At 39.8% G+C, this 17,784-nt stretch overlaps 1 protein-coding gene across 3 annotated transcripts in view; it reads right to left on the bottom strand.

Annotated features, from left to right (window-relative positions):
• zbtb16a (zinc finger and BTB domain containing 16a) overlaps window positions 1–17,268 on the bottom strand; it is a 133,542-nt gene extending 116,274 nt beyond the window's left edge. For all 3 annotated transcript variants that reach the window (XR_829013.5, XM_010893528.5, XM_020048274.3), the window contains exons 1-2: window positions 17,180–17,268; window positions 12,097–13,442 (exon numbers count right to left, since the gene is read on the bottom strand). Coding sequence is in view for 2 of the 3 variants with exons in the window: in XM_010893528.5 (XP_010891830.1) it covers window positions 12,097–13,346 (1,250 nt within the window). In the remaining variant the exon portion in view is untranslated. The remainder of the gene's footprint in view (window positions 1–12,096; window positions 13,443–17,179) is intronic.
• Between the last annotated feature and the right edge of the window lie 516 nt (window positions 17,269–17,784).

Below are 17,784 nucleotides of genomic sequence, written 5' to 3'. Positions count from 1 at the left end.
AGGATAATCCTACTCCTTGTAATGGATGTTCCTCTGCCAGTTGTGATCACAATAAACAGCGTCTACATTTAGCAAAGCTTAGGCAATGAATCTCTACTTTCCTTTCCTCCATAAAACAGAACAACAGAGCATGCACAACACAATGAACCAAAAGAGAGCTCAACGATGCACAGTAGAGATCAATAAATAAATTATGGTAAAACTAACTCATAATAATAACTCTGAATAACAATTAAATATTCCCTGGCACCACAGTTGGGGGAAGGAAAAGGAGATTGTCGTCGTGCTAAGACTGGAGCGTGAAGCAGCCTTTTGGTTTAGGTTGTAGACATGTCGTCAGGTGTGCTTCACCTTATATGGCAACATCTGCCGTGCACCTCTCTCGTCTGTTCGCTCACCCCGCATTCTCTTCCTTCTCCACCTCATCTCAGCATGCAGACGGTGTGTTATCTCCCACGACAACGCTACGGCCGTTATCAGGGCCGATCTGCTCTTGGTTTACTGAAGAGGAGCTTGCAGGGTTATCAGTCCCCCTGATATGCACAGATAAGGGCCCAGCCTCCTGTTTAACCACTAGGGAGCCTGGGTATTAGAACCGCCCCGACTGCACTCCACCCTGGCCTCTCTGCCCACCTCACCGCGACGGAGGACAACGGAGGAAACCGAATATCCGAGTGTGTTGCTGAGGAAAAGCTCTCTCACTACTGAAAATGGCCAGTCATTGACACAGGTCCATTCATACACCAGGTGGCTTGAATATTACAGAGATGATTTAAACCTTGTTGGTTATGTTTTTAAACAATTAGATTCTGAAATAAGGGGACACTTTTTGTTGGGTTGTATGCACGTTAGAGGCCAGTCACATGAGAATGGATGTTAAGAAAGAGATGATACCAAGGCCATGGGCGTTTGAATCGGAAGCTGTGCTTAGAATATCAAGTGAAGTTTTACGTTGTACAAGGTAGCCACTGTACAACACCTTTACAGCCTGTCTAATAGCCAGTCACCCTGGCCGGCTCATTATATCCTAGCACAAGGGATATTAAGTTATAGCCGGTATCCTGTCTCCCTGAAGCCATGAGAATGCTCCCCGGTCCTCGCACTTCTACCCGTAAACAGGTTGATAATGGCAGATTTTGAAAGACACTGAGAAGCACCTACATTTGAATTCATATTTCACCTGTTGCTACCAGTTCCACCAAGCCGATTCCACCTTGGGCTAAATAGTAACACATTTTGTTACGCTAACTAATAATCGTGAGGATGTGTAGCTAATACACACTCATACACCGGTGCCGTTTATTAAGAACAGTTTAGTTCCATAAGCAGGTTTTACAGCCTGCATAGGCTAAATGCCATGATCCTTATCAAAGGTAAATATGTAGGCAATAGAGAGCTTTACATATACAATATTAGCATGGTCAATTATTTCAACTAAATATATAACATATTTAACTCAACATATCGCCGCTGCAGGTGTAAATATAATAAATGGACTAGAAAGGAATTGTGAATTATTACCTGCATTACACCGCTGACTCCAGAAAAATAATTTAGCTTTCTAATTTGGTATGCCATGACAACGTTGAGGCCCTGTGGCTTGTCTGTTTTCTCTAATTCTCGTTCCAGCCTGAACTCAGGTGCATAAGCATGTGTGCTCAGATTAATCCATCCATTCTGCTATTTGGGCAACATTTGGTGAAATAAGATGATTTTATGTTTTTGAAAGATTATTATCACAACAACATTGGTATCGTACAAGCAAGCTAAATACCAGTAAATTCTCTTGACTTCTGTTGTCTGTTTAAGGTTTTGTTTGATTCTGCAAGCTTCAACTGCCACAGGCAACCATTAATGTTAGGCATGCCTAATGCTGAATAAAGCAATTTCACAAATTCCAATGATTTGAAACTATGACATCCTGTAATAAAGATGTTAAAAATGTTTCCATTAAAACAGATTGTTAACGTTCGACAAAAAAATGTCAGCACTGGAAAGGCCATTTAACCAATGATTTTAATGAATCCCATTTGAAAATGTATTTAGTTATTTTAAATAACACAGGCATTTTAATTAGTTTACCATGTGAAACAGTGGTTCTTTGAAATCTCAAGAGAATCGTTTGGCAACGGTCAGGTTTTTGGAAAACTCTAAATCTGATCTTTCCTATACTGTAGGTCTACTATAAAGAAATGACCTGCAAGTGACGGGCACTTGTGTCTTTACAAACAGCCTATGAACACAAATTCTGGAAAGGTCTGGGATGGGGGTGGGGGGGGGAGGGGGTGGTGGCTAGGCTTTAAATTAAGTTTGAGCTAATATTTGGTTAATGGCCTGTTTAAACACATTAGAAACACAGCTTTCACTGCTTGATCTCTTTTTTTCCATGATCATGCTGGGGTAAAAGTATGCCAGTATGGTCTTGCTAAATAAATTGCGGGCGAATGCCGCTGGCAAAACATGAGCCTTTCACAATAACTAAAAAGAAATGCCATGACCACAATAAACACAATTGTTTCCCATTACCACATATCAGCTTTATGAAAACGAACGGACTGGCTTGAACAGAGACAGCCATATACCCTCCAAATTGGTTCAACAGCAAACAGTAAAAGGTTGACAAGTGGCAGACAGGTGCCAAGTTGGAGAGACGTGCGCATACCACAGTGGACGCATCAGGGCACCATAGCAGTCTAGTAAACCTCGTCAGTCATAGGATGTCACTACCCTTGTGGCTTTCCTGTAACAGATGTGTCTATTCCTCTAATCCAGGGGGCACAGTGCACTGTTTGGATGTGCTAATTATTTAGAGTGGATGACACGTGTGGGTGGCCAACCAAAATCCTTTCTGTGATTTAATGACAAACAGATAAACATGACTGGTTGTGTTTATGCCCCAGTGCAAGATACTCTTAAACAAATGTGACCAAAAAGTAGAGTAAAGGTAAAATGCACAAAAACGACATCACCCATGTATTGTTGTGTCTGGTGAAAGATTGCTTTCTCACCTTCGGTCTCACACGATTCCCCATAATCTTTAGTTCCTACAATGGTTTGCATATCCTTACATACTCCTTATGAAAGAAACATTTTAATTAATCCCTATCCATACAGGCAAAAACATATGCGTATAAGGGCGATATCATTAGAATGTGTCAAATATGTCCCGGCTTTAGAGAAACTGGGGAAAAGGCATTTGTTGTGGTGAGATGGAGCTTTCATTTGACACCTGTAGAAAAACCTGGAGAGATTGAAAAACAAACACAGCCCTTCATTTACCAATCCTTCACTCATAAACCACCGAGTGATATCAATACATGACTCTGTAGGGCTACCCCGTTCCTCAGCCCCCCCCCCCCCCAGCACCACTGTTTGTGGAGTAAATCCACATCTCATCTAGTTGTTTTGTCGTTTATGATAGAACCCAGGGCACGAGCGAATGAATGGAGCAGGCTAAATTTATACAGGAAGCAAGCACTTACTGATGCATTCATTCTAACACACACACTCACACTCACACACACACAGGCACGCACACACACAGGCACGCACACACAAAGGGCCTGTGCCACGTCTGGAAACAATTACAGCCAGTTAACTTGACCTGTTTGCACCAAATGAACTCCCAGACTGAAATATTCTTCACATTTGTAACTGGAAACTGCTGCAACACTGGCACACCATTGGATATAATCGGTAATTAGCCAATCAGAAGCATCGCTCTGTGAGCTGTCAACAATGAAAGCTTTTGACAAGTCTTTAGAAACAGAAACATATAGGTTCTATCAACAGCACAGTGACTTCTGCTCTGACATAATAACTGCATGAAAGAATGCAGACATACCGTTTTGCTGATAATTTTTTACATTCAATCAAATCATCACTCACAACTTATATCTGTGATAGGATCGGGATCGGGATCGGCATTTCTTTAGGGCAGACATTTTCTGGATACAACGCCAAATCGCTAAACATGGATGATAGAACAGCCGATGCATGATGTAATGTCTGACTTTATACTTCAAATGTGTGAAGTCTGCTTGAGGAAGCTTTAGAACTGGGCATACAATATTAAGGGATGTCATGGAACATCTACTAATCTAACCCATTAGTATTCTTTTGGGGCATCCAACAGATCAATGCATGAAACACTTTAGAAATCTCATTTGATCCTAGATTTCCCATCTCTTGCACAACCAGGGATGGTCCCATTGATGAAACTTTTGAAAAACAAAGGCAACCTCTCCACACCCACAACCCCCCCCCCCCCCAAAAAAAAAAGTAGACAGCTTTACTCACTCATAACACACAAAGCAAAAACTACACTTTTTAAATCCAAATCCTTATATTTTAGTTTTTTATAACAAATTAAGTGCAATGAGGTTCACAAGGCCATTTGTTTTTTCAGAATTTCTTCAAAAATGATTTAAACACGGTATTAAGTAACAGAGACAGACTAAACTCATCCTGACGCTTGGACAACTCATGTCTTCGAGCATGCTTCAGACACACCAATATTTTCGTAAGGGCTGCTGAAAAAGATACCTCACGTGAACTTTAACCATGGTGCATTCCATCTGATTAGCACATACATTTCAAGCTGAGCAGGTCCACTAGGTGCTAGAAAAAACATTGACAGTGCAGAAATGCATTTAGGAGTGATGCAATTACATTCCAGGGAGTGCTTCCTTTCATTCCCTGTTGGCAGCCAACATACAGTAACTTGGACACTTTCAGAGTTATTGCATTGTAAGTGCCATGTACAGTAATGTCATATACAGTAACAGCTAAGTGTTTAGCGGAGGACAAAAGGAGTACAACTTTCAGCCCGTAACAATCATGACTCATCTATAGATTTAGAAATCTTTAATACTAAAACCACCAAACCATTTTCAGTTTATGCCATCAGTTGCAGACACGACCTAAGACCTGTAAACTCACCAGGGATGTCCCCTCCCATTCCTTAATCTTAAACAACTGGAAATGTGAGCTCTCAATCAATTGACACAGAGTTGATCCTAAATTCCAAGCCCTACAAGCTTCATGGGGTGTTGGGGCTGCGTGAGAGTGGCAGGCCATTAACAGAAACAGATTGTCAGAATGTTTCTCATGGCCTACTTCCCAAATTTTGACATACCATTACAGTTTTGCACAACAGTTGTCATGTACAGACAACACAGGAGTGTCTACAAAAGGAGTGCATGGTGACATTTAAACAGCGGTGCATGAATTGTGTGGATTTACTAGCTGTATACCTTTCAAATCCCCCAGACCCCTCTTTTGCAGCGCTCCATCCACACTCTTATGACTACTCCACCCTCCGGCTATGCTGACAAGAAGCAGAGGCCAACCCAGCAGCCCAAAGGTTAGGCTGCAGAGGTCAGGGCCCAGGTCCTGTGCTCAGCCCTCATTTCCTGGGCTGGACAGTCTACTCCACTCATAAAGCTAATAAGGCCCGCCTTGTCCCCTCTGTGGCTGGGGGCCCCGGCCCGGGACACTCCATCACTGGCCACACCATGGGGGTCAAGGATGGGCTGCGGTGGGTGTGAGGGGGGCTGCTTCCCATTAGCCAACCCCCCTCACCAGGTGCGACTAATGGGCTCAGCCAGCACTACAACAGGGCAGCTCCCTCGTCACCCGTACAGGCCTGGAAGTCATCAAGAGAAAGAGTCTCAGCCTCGGTAGCAAACCACCGCCACTGACTACATCTATTGTTTCAGACTAACTGACAACATTTGAGCTGTTGGAGATGATTGAATTGATTTAAAGGCTTATGTTACTTGTATATTACATATTTGGTAGACCCAGCTTTGCTGTAATAACAGCTTTAAGTCTTTAAATACTGTACATACCAGCTTTGAACACAGTGTGGGAGTGATTTTGGCCAATTCTTCTTACCAGATTTGCTGAAGGTTGTTCACGTTTCTGCAACGATGCTTGTGGACTACAATTTTCTAATAGTGCATCAGATTCTCAAGGGGATTGATATCGGGACTTGGGCCATTGTAGAACATGAACTTTGTGTTCTTGAGCAACTCCAATGCTTTGTCCGTGTGCATTGTACCTTTTCCCTGTATTTTGCTCGATCCCTTCTTTAAATTTTACAGAGACGCCCAGTCCCTGCTGATGAGAAGTATCCCCACGGCATGATGCTGCCACCACCATATTTGATTGTAGGGTTGGTGTATGTTGAGCTGGACATTGTTAAATTTTTCACCATACATAGCGCTCTCTTTTCTTTCTTGCCTTTCTCCAATACAGACCAGTTTAATGCAGAGCTCTTTATATATAAAGGATTGATACACCAGCCCCTAAGCCTCACTTTTTCCCTTGAAATGTTCTGTTTTTTGGGCCAGAATGCAACCTTAAGACTTGTTAACATTAAACGTAATCACTCCTCTACACTGTGCTCCACTTTGTTAATTTCAACGATTAGCAAATGCTATTGGACAGCTGGAATAACTTGCTAGATAATGCCACTTCAGCACGCCAGCCTTTAATATCATAGTCTCCTGACTATAGTGTTGACAACCGTTCCCGCAAAGAACAGAATCATTCCGCATTTCACTGAAAGAACATACATTCCATTTTCTGAATAATATTTTCCAGATTTGGCCAATGGAGCAACAATTTCTGTGGAATCTCTGTCTGTCAGATGTAAATCGCTTCATAATAAACACAGATTATTGTCTTGACACTGCTATAGTATTAGCCTGGCTGTGTGTGTGTGTGTTTGTGTGCGCATAAAAAACTGTCAGCTACACTGCTGTCTTAGTAACAATGATGCACGGGAGATATCTGACATTGAAGTGGGATCAGTGGAGCCTGATTTAATAAATGACATTTTTCTGTGAATTTTAAGTCTATGATTTGATATTTGATAGAACTGAAAGTATTTTTAGTACTTTACTATGCAAGCAGCACTAATTGTTGTGCTTGTGCTGCTATTTTGTGTAACTTCATGCACAATGAGTTTCAGAGATTAGCCTATGATAACTCTAGAAATGAGCATTCCTATCAATACAAATAATCAAGGAATATACTATAATGTATCCATCTATTCTTGTATTAATTATCAAGTGTAATTGTATGTAAATAATAGGCTTATGGAAACTGAAGTTATATTAAGCCCGCCACACAATGTAGCCATGTTAGACAGAAGGGTTGCATCAGTTTCTTTTGAGCATGCTAATCGGCCCCAGAGCTAAGTTAAATATAATCTTAAACAGAGTTAGGTAGCAAGTAAAGAATAATGTTGGCATATTCACCACACATACTAATTTGGTTGCTTAGTTAGCTAGTTAAATAAATGCAAAGGTCAGCCAAAATGAGCTAAACGACCCCTAAAAAAATCTGCCTACCTCAAAACATTAATTCAAAGGAGGAACACTGCTTCCTTTTGAAAAACATTTGGAAAAACAAATTCTGCTGTCACTGAAATGCATACCCTCAACACTATGGAAAAGGGTTATTTTGATAACAAAATTTGTGCCACGCTGCATTCCCTATAGGCCTATTGTTCACATTTGTGCTGGGGACACTGATATAATATAATTTCAACTGTTGAGGTCCATTAAAAGAGCACTTTTGATCATGATGTGTCCTACCTTTCAATTACCTCACAACACCTCACATATGTTGTGCATTCAAGCTCCAGTGGTTACACTGTAACACTTATGAGACAGCTGATTGTACAGTGAAGCCGAGCTGTCTCAAAAGACACTGTAATAACTTGGGAAGAACAAAGCAGCACTTGCTAAATTTGAATTTGTAAGTTGTGATAAATATTTGTTACTAGGAGTAGCCAGCAATGGAAAGAATAATGTATTGTATTTTAGTTGATTAGCATCTCTTTTGTAATACAAATTGTTAGTTCACATTATGAATTGACAGAACATCTTTTTTTGATTAGCTAAAATCAATCTTATCAAGTACATTAGTCATTACACTGAAAAAACAACTGTTTAGCTCATTAAATTCAGAGACTACTCAAATATAGGAAAAGGTCAGTAGAACTCATATCTAACTCATGTCTATAATTCATAGCGCTTTTTGGTTACAGCTAACAAACACAACTTAATCTGTGTTCTGCTAATATAAAGTTTAGTTTATGTTTAGGTCTAAAATTCATTAAATAAGTTATTCTTACTGGATATTTTGTCTTTAACCTATAACTCCACTTGCAAAAAAAGTTGGGACGCTGTGTAATTTGTAAAGAAAAACAGAATGCAATGAGGCAAATCATGCAACAATTTAGGAATTATGTTTCTCAACCTAAAATTGCAAGAGTATGGGGATCTCATCATTTACGATATACATAATTTCATAAAAAGATTCAGAAAATCTGGATAATTATCTGTACAAGGCCGAAAACCAATATTGGATGGCGGTGATCTTCGGCCCCTGAGGTGGCACTCGATTAAAAATAGACACGATTCTGTAGTGGAAATCACTGTATGGGCTCAGGAACGCTTCCGAAAACCATTGTACGACACTTCCGAAAACCAATGAAAAGTTAAAACTCTACCATGCAAAGAAGAAACAAGATCCAGAAACGCCACTGCTTTCTCTAGGCTCAAGCTCATTTAAGATGGAATGAGGCAAAGTGGAAAACAGTCCTGTGGTCTATCTAACCTTAAATTATTTTTGGAAATTACATTATGGACGCCAAGTCCTCCAGGTTAAAGCTGAGAGGGACCAACCGGCTTGTTTTCAGCTCACAGATAAAAAGCCAGCATCTGTGATGGTATGGGGGTGCATTAGTGCACACAGCATGGGCGACTTGCACATCTTTGAAGGCACCATTAATGCTGAACAATATATACAGCTTTTTCGGAGCAACATATGCTGCCATCCAGGTTTTATTTTATTTTTTTCAAGGTAGTCCTTGTTTATTTCAGCAAGAAAATACCAAACCACATTTTGCACATATTACAACAGCATGGCTCGGTAGTAAAAGGTAGTAAAAGTCCAGACTTGTCACCCATTGAAAACATTTGGTGCATTATGAAATGGAAAATAAGACAAAGGAGCATACAATAGTGGGTAAAGGTGACAGATTGTCAACAAATAAACAATTTATTGTGAACTAATCATTCACATAGAGAGGACCCTATACTAATGAACAACACAAAATATAGCTCATACAAGAGTTGTTTTATAAATTAAAAAGTTATCAGGGTGTCATAGTCTCTATTATTTTAAGTATTATCACTGAAATACTTTGAGTTTAGTTACTGAAATGATTTGTGGCAAAGGGTTTTCACCAAGGCAAACTGTTGGGCGAGACTAACATGCACTGTGAGCATTTGCATGTTCTTTTTTTTATTTTATTATTTTACATGACTATGAGCTGTGACCCGAACAACACTGTTGCCTGAATGCATTTTTCACTGGCTTTACACAGGTTGCAAAAATAAAAGTTGGGACAAATTAGGTTCTACTTCAATTCAACCATTATCTGTATTCATATACAACATTTAGACATTTCTGAACAACTATTCATGACCACAATCAATAAGGCAAAAATTATTGAGGCCAGCAGTGTGACCCAAATTATGAAAGCATCACCACACCCGTGGTTGTCAAACATTTTGTCTCCCAACCACAAAAATGTAGTTGTACAACTTCTGACTCCCTCATATCAATTAATGCAGACAAATGAGTACATGGGGTTTCACCCCGGCATTTGCAGCTTAAACTCCATCTTGTCAGCAGCCAACATCAACAATGGATGTCATGCTATTTTACTCACTATTGTTTTTCAAGCGAAGATGTGTTCTTAGTATTGTATTTTATGCAGATGATTTACTATGAACAAACTATTTTACCAGGCAAAACCAGAGAAATCAAACCAGCGCAGTCTGATCACTATTCTAGAAGCGTGCCAGCCTAACCTTTTTGATTTGAGGAACAGATGAGATGTTGCACGATGTTAATTTACTGCAATACCATTAGTCAATAAACCCATTGAATGTCCAAGTAGTAACATTTTGTCCTTTAGAATTGATTACAGTATTGCTGGTCATGTAACAGATTAGTTACAGGGTAATTCTGCAATCTTTGTATGATTGTTTTTTTGGAGATTAAATTTCACTTCCTTCTGGAACATAGGCCTACCAACTTTTAATAGATTGGAGCGATTATTTCCATGCATTAATGTTTTCTGCCTACCAAATGTACTGTGATCACCAGTCAGTTGTATTCAAGATTCTTCTAAAGGTGAATAAACTCACAAAACCTGCCAACTTGGTTTGAAGTTTGGGGTGTTACATTGTCACTTGGAAATTGTTGGGGCATTACATTTAGATTTTGGGCTATTACATTCAGTAACTTTTGACATTTTTAGGGCATGAGATTTTGGTTAGGAAAAGCTCATGTTAATGGCTGGTAGAATGGATGGTAGTGTCTTTGTGTCTAAAAGAAACCAACATGTAAGGTTTGTTGCAAAACGAGAGATGGTATGGTACATGGAATCAAAGAACAGCCTCTCATTTTCGATACCATATGTACGCTTACCTTTTCATATGTAGATAGAGTTTATCATTGAGTTTATCATGTCACCAATTGTAGATTATAGAAATTTGGTTAAAAGTCATAAAATCTCTCATGGAATTCCTCTGGTTAAAAAAAAAGTATGAACCCTGATTGTTGTTGCTAGGTTACATGCAGTGATTCATGGGAAGGTGCGGCCAAGGAAACCGATTACCAGAAATTTAATTAAAAGAAATACCTTACTGGGTATAGTGACTCCCATATAATTATAGTCACACCCAACAAGGCCAACTTTGAATGGTTGATGTACCAAGCTTACATATTGCTTTGCACAATAAACTGTTTAAGTAATTCTCAACATCCCCCTTGACAGAGCTTGAAGTACTGTAGGCTTGGGCAGTGTATCATATTAAATATACCCTGAAATAATTAAAAGATGTCACAGGATATTCTCTAATCATTGGCAATGTTGTAATTATTTCTTTAAAATATTTTCTCTTATGTGTCTTTTATGAATGTGAACGTGTAACTATTTCAAAAATACATACCAGCAGACTTGTGCAAGATGTTAGCAGATAAAGCAGATAAAGAAATTTAAACTATTAATATATAAATTGCACTTAGATAGTTAGCCAGAACCACTGAGAGTTAGATTATTTAAAAATAACAACAGGAGAACAGAGCTGGTGAGTGATTTCATTTAATTTACTGGCTAAATAAGGGGTTGAATTAATTAGGGGATGGGGCATCATAGCATTAGTGTTCTGCGTTGTTTAATGAGCGAAAAAAAGAGCTTTGGATGAGTTGTCTGAACAGTGGGTCTCTTCTCTGACAGCTTTGCTTCCTTCTGCTAAACCAGGCCCATGCACAGTATCTGGTGTGCTTTCCATCTTTTTAATTTGAGCAACATCTCTTATTCACTTTCACTTGTAAATGTCCAAACTTGGTAAAAGACTTTGCAATTAGCTTGTTCGTTTGCATTCATTAGCATTATTAGCTGACAGTGTCTATTAGACAGTGTCTATAGGAGTAGATACTGTCTATAGGAGTAAACTTGCCTTTTTTTTTTCTTTTCTTTTTTATGACGTTAATACTGTAAACCTTGCAATATGAGAAACATTTGAAATATGAAAACTGCATACCCAACCCTATCTTAATGAATGAAAAACAATAAAATGACTCATCATTTTTACAAAGCTATTCAACAAAAAGTCTCTGCGCACTAATTGCTTTCAAAGGTGTTTCCAGTCATAAAAATAAAAAAACATTCACCCAGTATTTGGTTGAAATACATTTTATAATTTAAATAAATATGAAAGGCATTTAGACTCTGTAGTCTACTTATAGTAGTTAGTGTATAGATTTCCATACTGGCTCACGGTGGGAATCAAACCCACCAACCTGACTTTAAAAGCAGCTTGGTCTTACCCACTGAAAGTCTGACCAGCTGAGCTACATCAGGACCCCATTTCAACCTTACAATATACATTTCAACCCCATTTGACTCATAATGGCATTTAATGTCAAAAATGGAAAATAAAGTAGTTTGGCAAAGATCGACACATTCTCAAATGTTTAACATCAAAACAAAGCTGAGCTTACCGGTGTTGCTCCACGGCTTCGTTGTCTGGTAGCTCTGCACCACACACGTTGCAGCGTTCATGCTGGCTCCTGCCGTCTGGTTTCATGCCGGCAGCTAGCTCCCCTAGCTTGTTGAAGAACTCTCTCTGGATGAAGCTCTGGGGCAGAAGTCCTCCGTAGGCACTGAAGTCCATGGACATGGCCAGGGCAGGGGACATATGGAGAGACGAGGCCATGGAGGCTGGCATGGATAGCATGGTCTCATTTTTATGATTAGGAGGGAGAGAATACAGGGAGGCCAGGTGTTTTTCAGTCATGCCTGTCATGCCTGCCATTGCTTCAAGACCCATTTGGCTGCCATCTGCTTGTGGGTCGCCCATACCATCCTCCCGGACATAGTGCAACTCCCGGGCACTCGTGATCACACTGCTCCTGGTTGGGGTCCCAGGGCCATCACGATTCTTGTCCAACTCGCCAGCCCTCTCGCCATTGCTGGAGGCACTGGACTCCATGGTTCTGGGGCTCTCGTGGCCGCCGCCTTCGTCCACTTGCATCATTTCCGTCTTGATTTCAGACATCAGTTGGTTGTGGGAGTTGCCATGAGTCAAGTGCTCACCGCCAAAGCCCTGCTGCAGAAGGGACTGGCCAATGCTCATCAGGCTGTCCACAGCAGCTTTGGTTGGGCTCATGGTGGAGAGGCCAAAGGATGTGGAGACAGAGGGACTCTGGTCCACCATGTCGGGCAGGGACGAAGCTTGCTGGCCAGCTGAAAGGTAGCTCCCCTCCACTGAATGCTTTCTGGCATTCTTCCCCCCTTGCCGGCCCTTGCGCTCGTCGCTTTCCTCTGTGGCTCCATCATTCATGTTGACCTCTGTGTCGTTGTCGTCCGAGGACTGAATGGTCTCCAGGATCTTGAGGCATTGCTCCTCTAGGTACTCAATTTCTAGTATCTCTGCTGCGTACAGCAAGTCGTCCAGGTCTTCCATTTTGGCCTGAAGTGTGGCAGTGTATGCATACTCCAGGATCTGCTGGAAGGTCTTTGGTGAAAGAAAGTCCAAAGTGTAATGCTGGCTGTTGCGGTGAAACAGGATCTCAAACATCTTGCTGGTGCAGGCTAGCACAGTCCGGTGAGCATGAAACTCCTGGCTGTCCACCATAATGACAACATCGCAGAGGGTCCCTGCCAGACGCATCTGGTTGGCCTTCTGCAGCAGGGCTGTGGGGTGATTAGGGTTCTGTAGTTGGATCATACCCATTTTAGTCAAATCCATAACGTCGCTGAGATCCACCAGGCCAACTCATGAGGCTCGCTTTCACTCCTCAGCTTCTCTTGGTTCACTTATCTTTGTAAACAAGATAAAATCAATCTGGAGGGAATTCATAGAGAGAGAAACAAAGCACATTAGAATAACTATAAGAATGTTTTTGATAATACATAGAACAAAAGTTAGCTTTTTTTCAAAAACAAATGTGCACAAATTAGTTTACATCCCTGTATGCCTTTCATCCTAGCCAAAATAATCCATCCATATGGCATGTCAAGAAGCTGATCAAAAAGATTCATCTTGTGCTGAGGACAATAAAAGACCATTCTAAAATGTGCAGTTTTGTCACACAACGCCACGGATGTTACAGGTTTTGAGGGAGCATGGAACGGGCATGCTGACAGCAGGAATGTCCAGAAAAGATGTAACCATAAAATGTTATGTTCATTTCTCAACCATAAGCCACATTCATTGTTATTTTAGAGAATTTGACAGTCCATCTAACCACCCTTAGAACCGCAGACCACAAGTAACCACAACAGTCCAGGACCTCCGCATCTGGCTTTTACACCTACTGAATTATCTGAGACCAGCCACCTAGACAGCTGATAGAACTGTGGGTTTGAAAAACCAAACAATTTCTGGCCAAACAATCAGAAAACACTTTTGGGAAGAAAATTGTTGACAAAACTCTTGTCCTCACCAGAGTTTTGATCAGACTGAAGCTTGAGGTGGTACCCGACTTCAGTGGGCATATGCACACCTACATTGGCCTCTGGCAGGCTGAACAAGTGTCTTCTTCATGGATTAATTCTGGTTTCAACTGCACTGGGCAGTAAGCCAGTGAAATATTTGATTTTGTTGCATTCATTTTCCCCAGTGTATATAAACACCATTGTTGAACTAGATGTCACAATTGCTATAAATGTCAAATAACTCTATAAATCTATGCTTTATGGAAAAAATATTAAGTTGTGTAGTGTTTAGTTGAAATTATGACTTGCTGCTTGATCAATTACTACAGTTTATTTTAGAAACCATTAAAACCACCAATTGCTATTTGGCTTTGTTATAATATATTAGATAAAGTAGATAGAGACCAGTGAAGTATTATTTTCTGAGAATGTGATATTTGTAAGAAATTCATGCAATGACACTATACCAGAAATTATAGAACACAGGTTATTAGCAATTGATAAAATACAGAATTAACGACCAATCAGGTCTTAATTACCCACTGTAGAAAATATTTCAGTTTTGAAACAGCAGGAAAAGTACAGTAACTTCAGTTAACTGTAATATTTTGGACACAGTAATGCAGCCACGCTGGGTGTTTATAAAGGCAGATAACAAAAATACCCATATTTCCTCTCAAATTATAGTTATGTGTCAGGTGGAAAAACATGAACAGCGAATAATAAGGAGCGTTGAAAACCTTGCAACACCCCAGTCTGTTAAGAGTGCGTTGGTGTTTGGTTTACAAAGACCATCAGCACCCATTCTGAAATAAAATGGCATCTTATTCAGTATTCTCATCACAGAGAGGAGCAGTGAGCCGAGGAGGGAGCGAGCAGCGTTTGCCAGTAATATATGGGACAGATGATGTCGCAAAAGCGCAAACACCATGGAACACCAACATTTTATCACACGAATACGCCAAATAAATGCACAAGAGATTGATTGGGACAGCTAATTAACCTGTAGCCAAATACAAGTTGCTCTAACGCAAGTGGGTTAAAATACTCCAAATATAATCTGAAAACAGAACCTATTTTACAAATAGTTTACATAGGCTACCTGCTTTTACTTAGTTCAATAGTGAGATGCTACAGGCGGGAAGGTTTACAATAGGGTAGCTAGGCTACGCGATCAAAGACATGAGTGCAGACTTGAGCGCGTCTCACAAATGACTAGACCACAGGACAAATAGCCAACCTAAATAAATAATTACAAGTGATTATAATATTATTATCATAATTGTTTTCATTATTACATGTTCCTTTGCGGAATGACGGAATTAACATGATTATATATAATTATTTTTGGCAAATAACTGTATTAATATTTTAATTATAAGGCCTATAGAATTAAATCAGGATTAAAATACAAGCCCTAGATTGCTGAAAAGGTCCCCGAAAAGAGATTTAAGAAACAGATTTAAGAAATACTTAAAATATTAATTCAAGCCATGTTTTGCATTCAGCTAGGCAATGCTAAGAATATATACGCTTATAAATGGGGTTCTCATAAAAAAATGAATAGGTTGGCATCGTCGAAAACTAGTCAATGAAAATACTGTTACATTTCAGATGTATTGCGAAGCACTTCAGTAAGTCAGTGTATCTGTTGTTAATGTGATTGTACATAAGTGTTGGATGTCCTCTAAAAAATGACAACACATCTGCATAAAAAACGTCATAAATACAATTGTAGGGGTCAATTATATCCAGGTAAATATTTATATATGTAGCACGGCATAATTTGCGTAGTGCCCAAAGAAAACAATCGAAAGTTGCTTAATAAGGCTAGGCTGTGTAAAGCCCAGAAAATGTGTAAGGTACTGATTTTAGCTGCGTCCAGCGGGTGTGTTAATGTCACCAAATCAATTCACGCACTCGTGATACGAGCAGAAGGCTTGCCATTCGAAAAGGTGAATTCATATTTTCAGTCAGTATGGCGTATTTATCATGTCAAAGTCAATGAAATCAAATCGAGAACTCTAACGACCAACTGTAAACAGCCAGCTGTTTATCCAAAGCGCGCATCTCTTAATGCTATAAAGCGTTTTGATGTTTAAAGCCAAGACAATAAAGCCTATGCTCGTGGAAATTGTGTCCAGACATTTTGCTTAACTAAAACAGTACCCCACGCACACTTGTCTCAGCAGTCTAGTAAAGTACATGAGGGCGAATAAGACAAATACATACAGTAGGCTAATCTCAACAGGGACCGGTTGCAACAATGCTTCAGTTCACTAGCATACTATTCTAACACAGGTGGAATCGTTTGATATCATTGCAGCTTAAGAGCATTTTAATTGGAAATGCCATCATTTTCGTGCGATATAACCGAAATCAATAATAATTAAATTCCCTATTCAATCTATGAACAATGTTCTATTGCCTAATTCATATTTACGTCAAGCAGAGGTAGTATTAGATTAAGAAGCAAGGAATTAGTAGCAGTCGATGCGGGTCCCTGGTGTACAATGTTGCTTACATCAGTCAGTGAATGGATAGATGGACACAGTTCAGACTATTGCCCCGGTGTTCGTAATGATTTGTCATCACGGTTGCACGAGCACCTCAAGTGCGTCATTTGTTCGCTTTTTAACTTGAAGGAAAATAAGAGCGGCATGAGGAATCACAACAGTCTACTGAAAGCTATTCTAATTTCAACAACAATTTTTAAAATAAACCTCATGGAAGAACGTCACACTGTCTGGTTTTCAATGTAAGCTCAGACCTCACGTTCTGCTGCGATCTCTTGAATACAGTAACATACGGTTACGTCAACCTAACATCTTTAAAATGTCCAATGTTAAGTATTAATAGAAACTTCAACACGTTTTGTGTGCCCAGACTTTTTGCTTTGACAGCCAAACACTTGCCATTTAAAACACGAGAGCCACACATTTTTGTAGACTTCAACTTTGCTTGCCACATGATAGCGCCACAACTCGCAATAGGCAACTGTAACTTGATGTGGGTTTAAATGAGGATACCAAACATATTGTTAAAGCACTCACAATGTAAGAGTACACAGGCAAATAACAGTGTAACTGTAAGCATGCAGAGTCGCGGGTAACATGAAAGCTGCGCGCCCATATCAGTACTCACCTAAGTTGCACGTTTTGATTCCGAATGTGTGGTTATTGGGCTACAGCATAGTAAAGCAGTTCACAGTACCCGCTCTCACACGCACTAACTACTCTCTTCTTTGGGGTTAGCAAATCAACACAATAGTGACGTCAACGTAGCGAGTCACTCATCTATCCCTTGAAACCATGCAAACACTGCGAAAGTGAGACACCTAGGGGACTGTAGAATGTTTAATAATTCTCAAATCCATAGAGAATAGGGTGATTATATGTAGTGATTCTTACCGAGTGATGATTATTACCATAATAATAATAACAAATTAATAATTATTTGGCACGATAATACTATAAAAATGTATTACATATGTATAGCGTTTTAAATTATACAACAACAATGTCAAAGGGCATAAAAATAAAGAATAGTGATTGCTGCCGCTAAACCACATTCGTTGCAACTGAATCTATAATAACCAGCCACTTGTGTTTAAAACTGCCATGCACTTGACGCCCAGACTAACTAGGTTACTGCTTCAATTGGAAATATAACTAAAATTTGCATTTTATCATGCATAGCCAGAAATCGTAAAATGTTTCTGTGCTGCTGATTCCCTATTGGTACAGTAA

Source organism: Esox lucius, chromosome 7 (genome assembly GCF_011004845.1).
Source record: "Esox lucius isolate fEsoLuc1 chromosome 7, fEsoLuc1.pri, whole genome shotgun sequence".
Classification (NCBI taxonomy): domain Eukaryota; kingdom Metazoa; phylum Chordata; class Actinopteri; order Esociformes; family Esocidae; genus Esox; species Esox lucius.
This window is presented reverse-complemented; position numbering and strand designations above follow the sequence as displayed.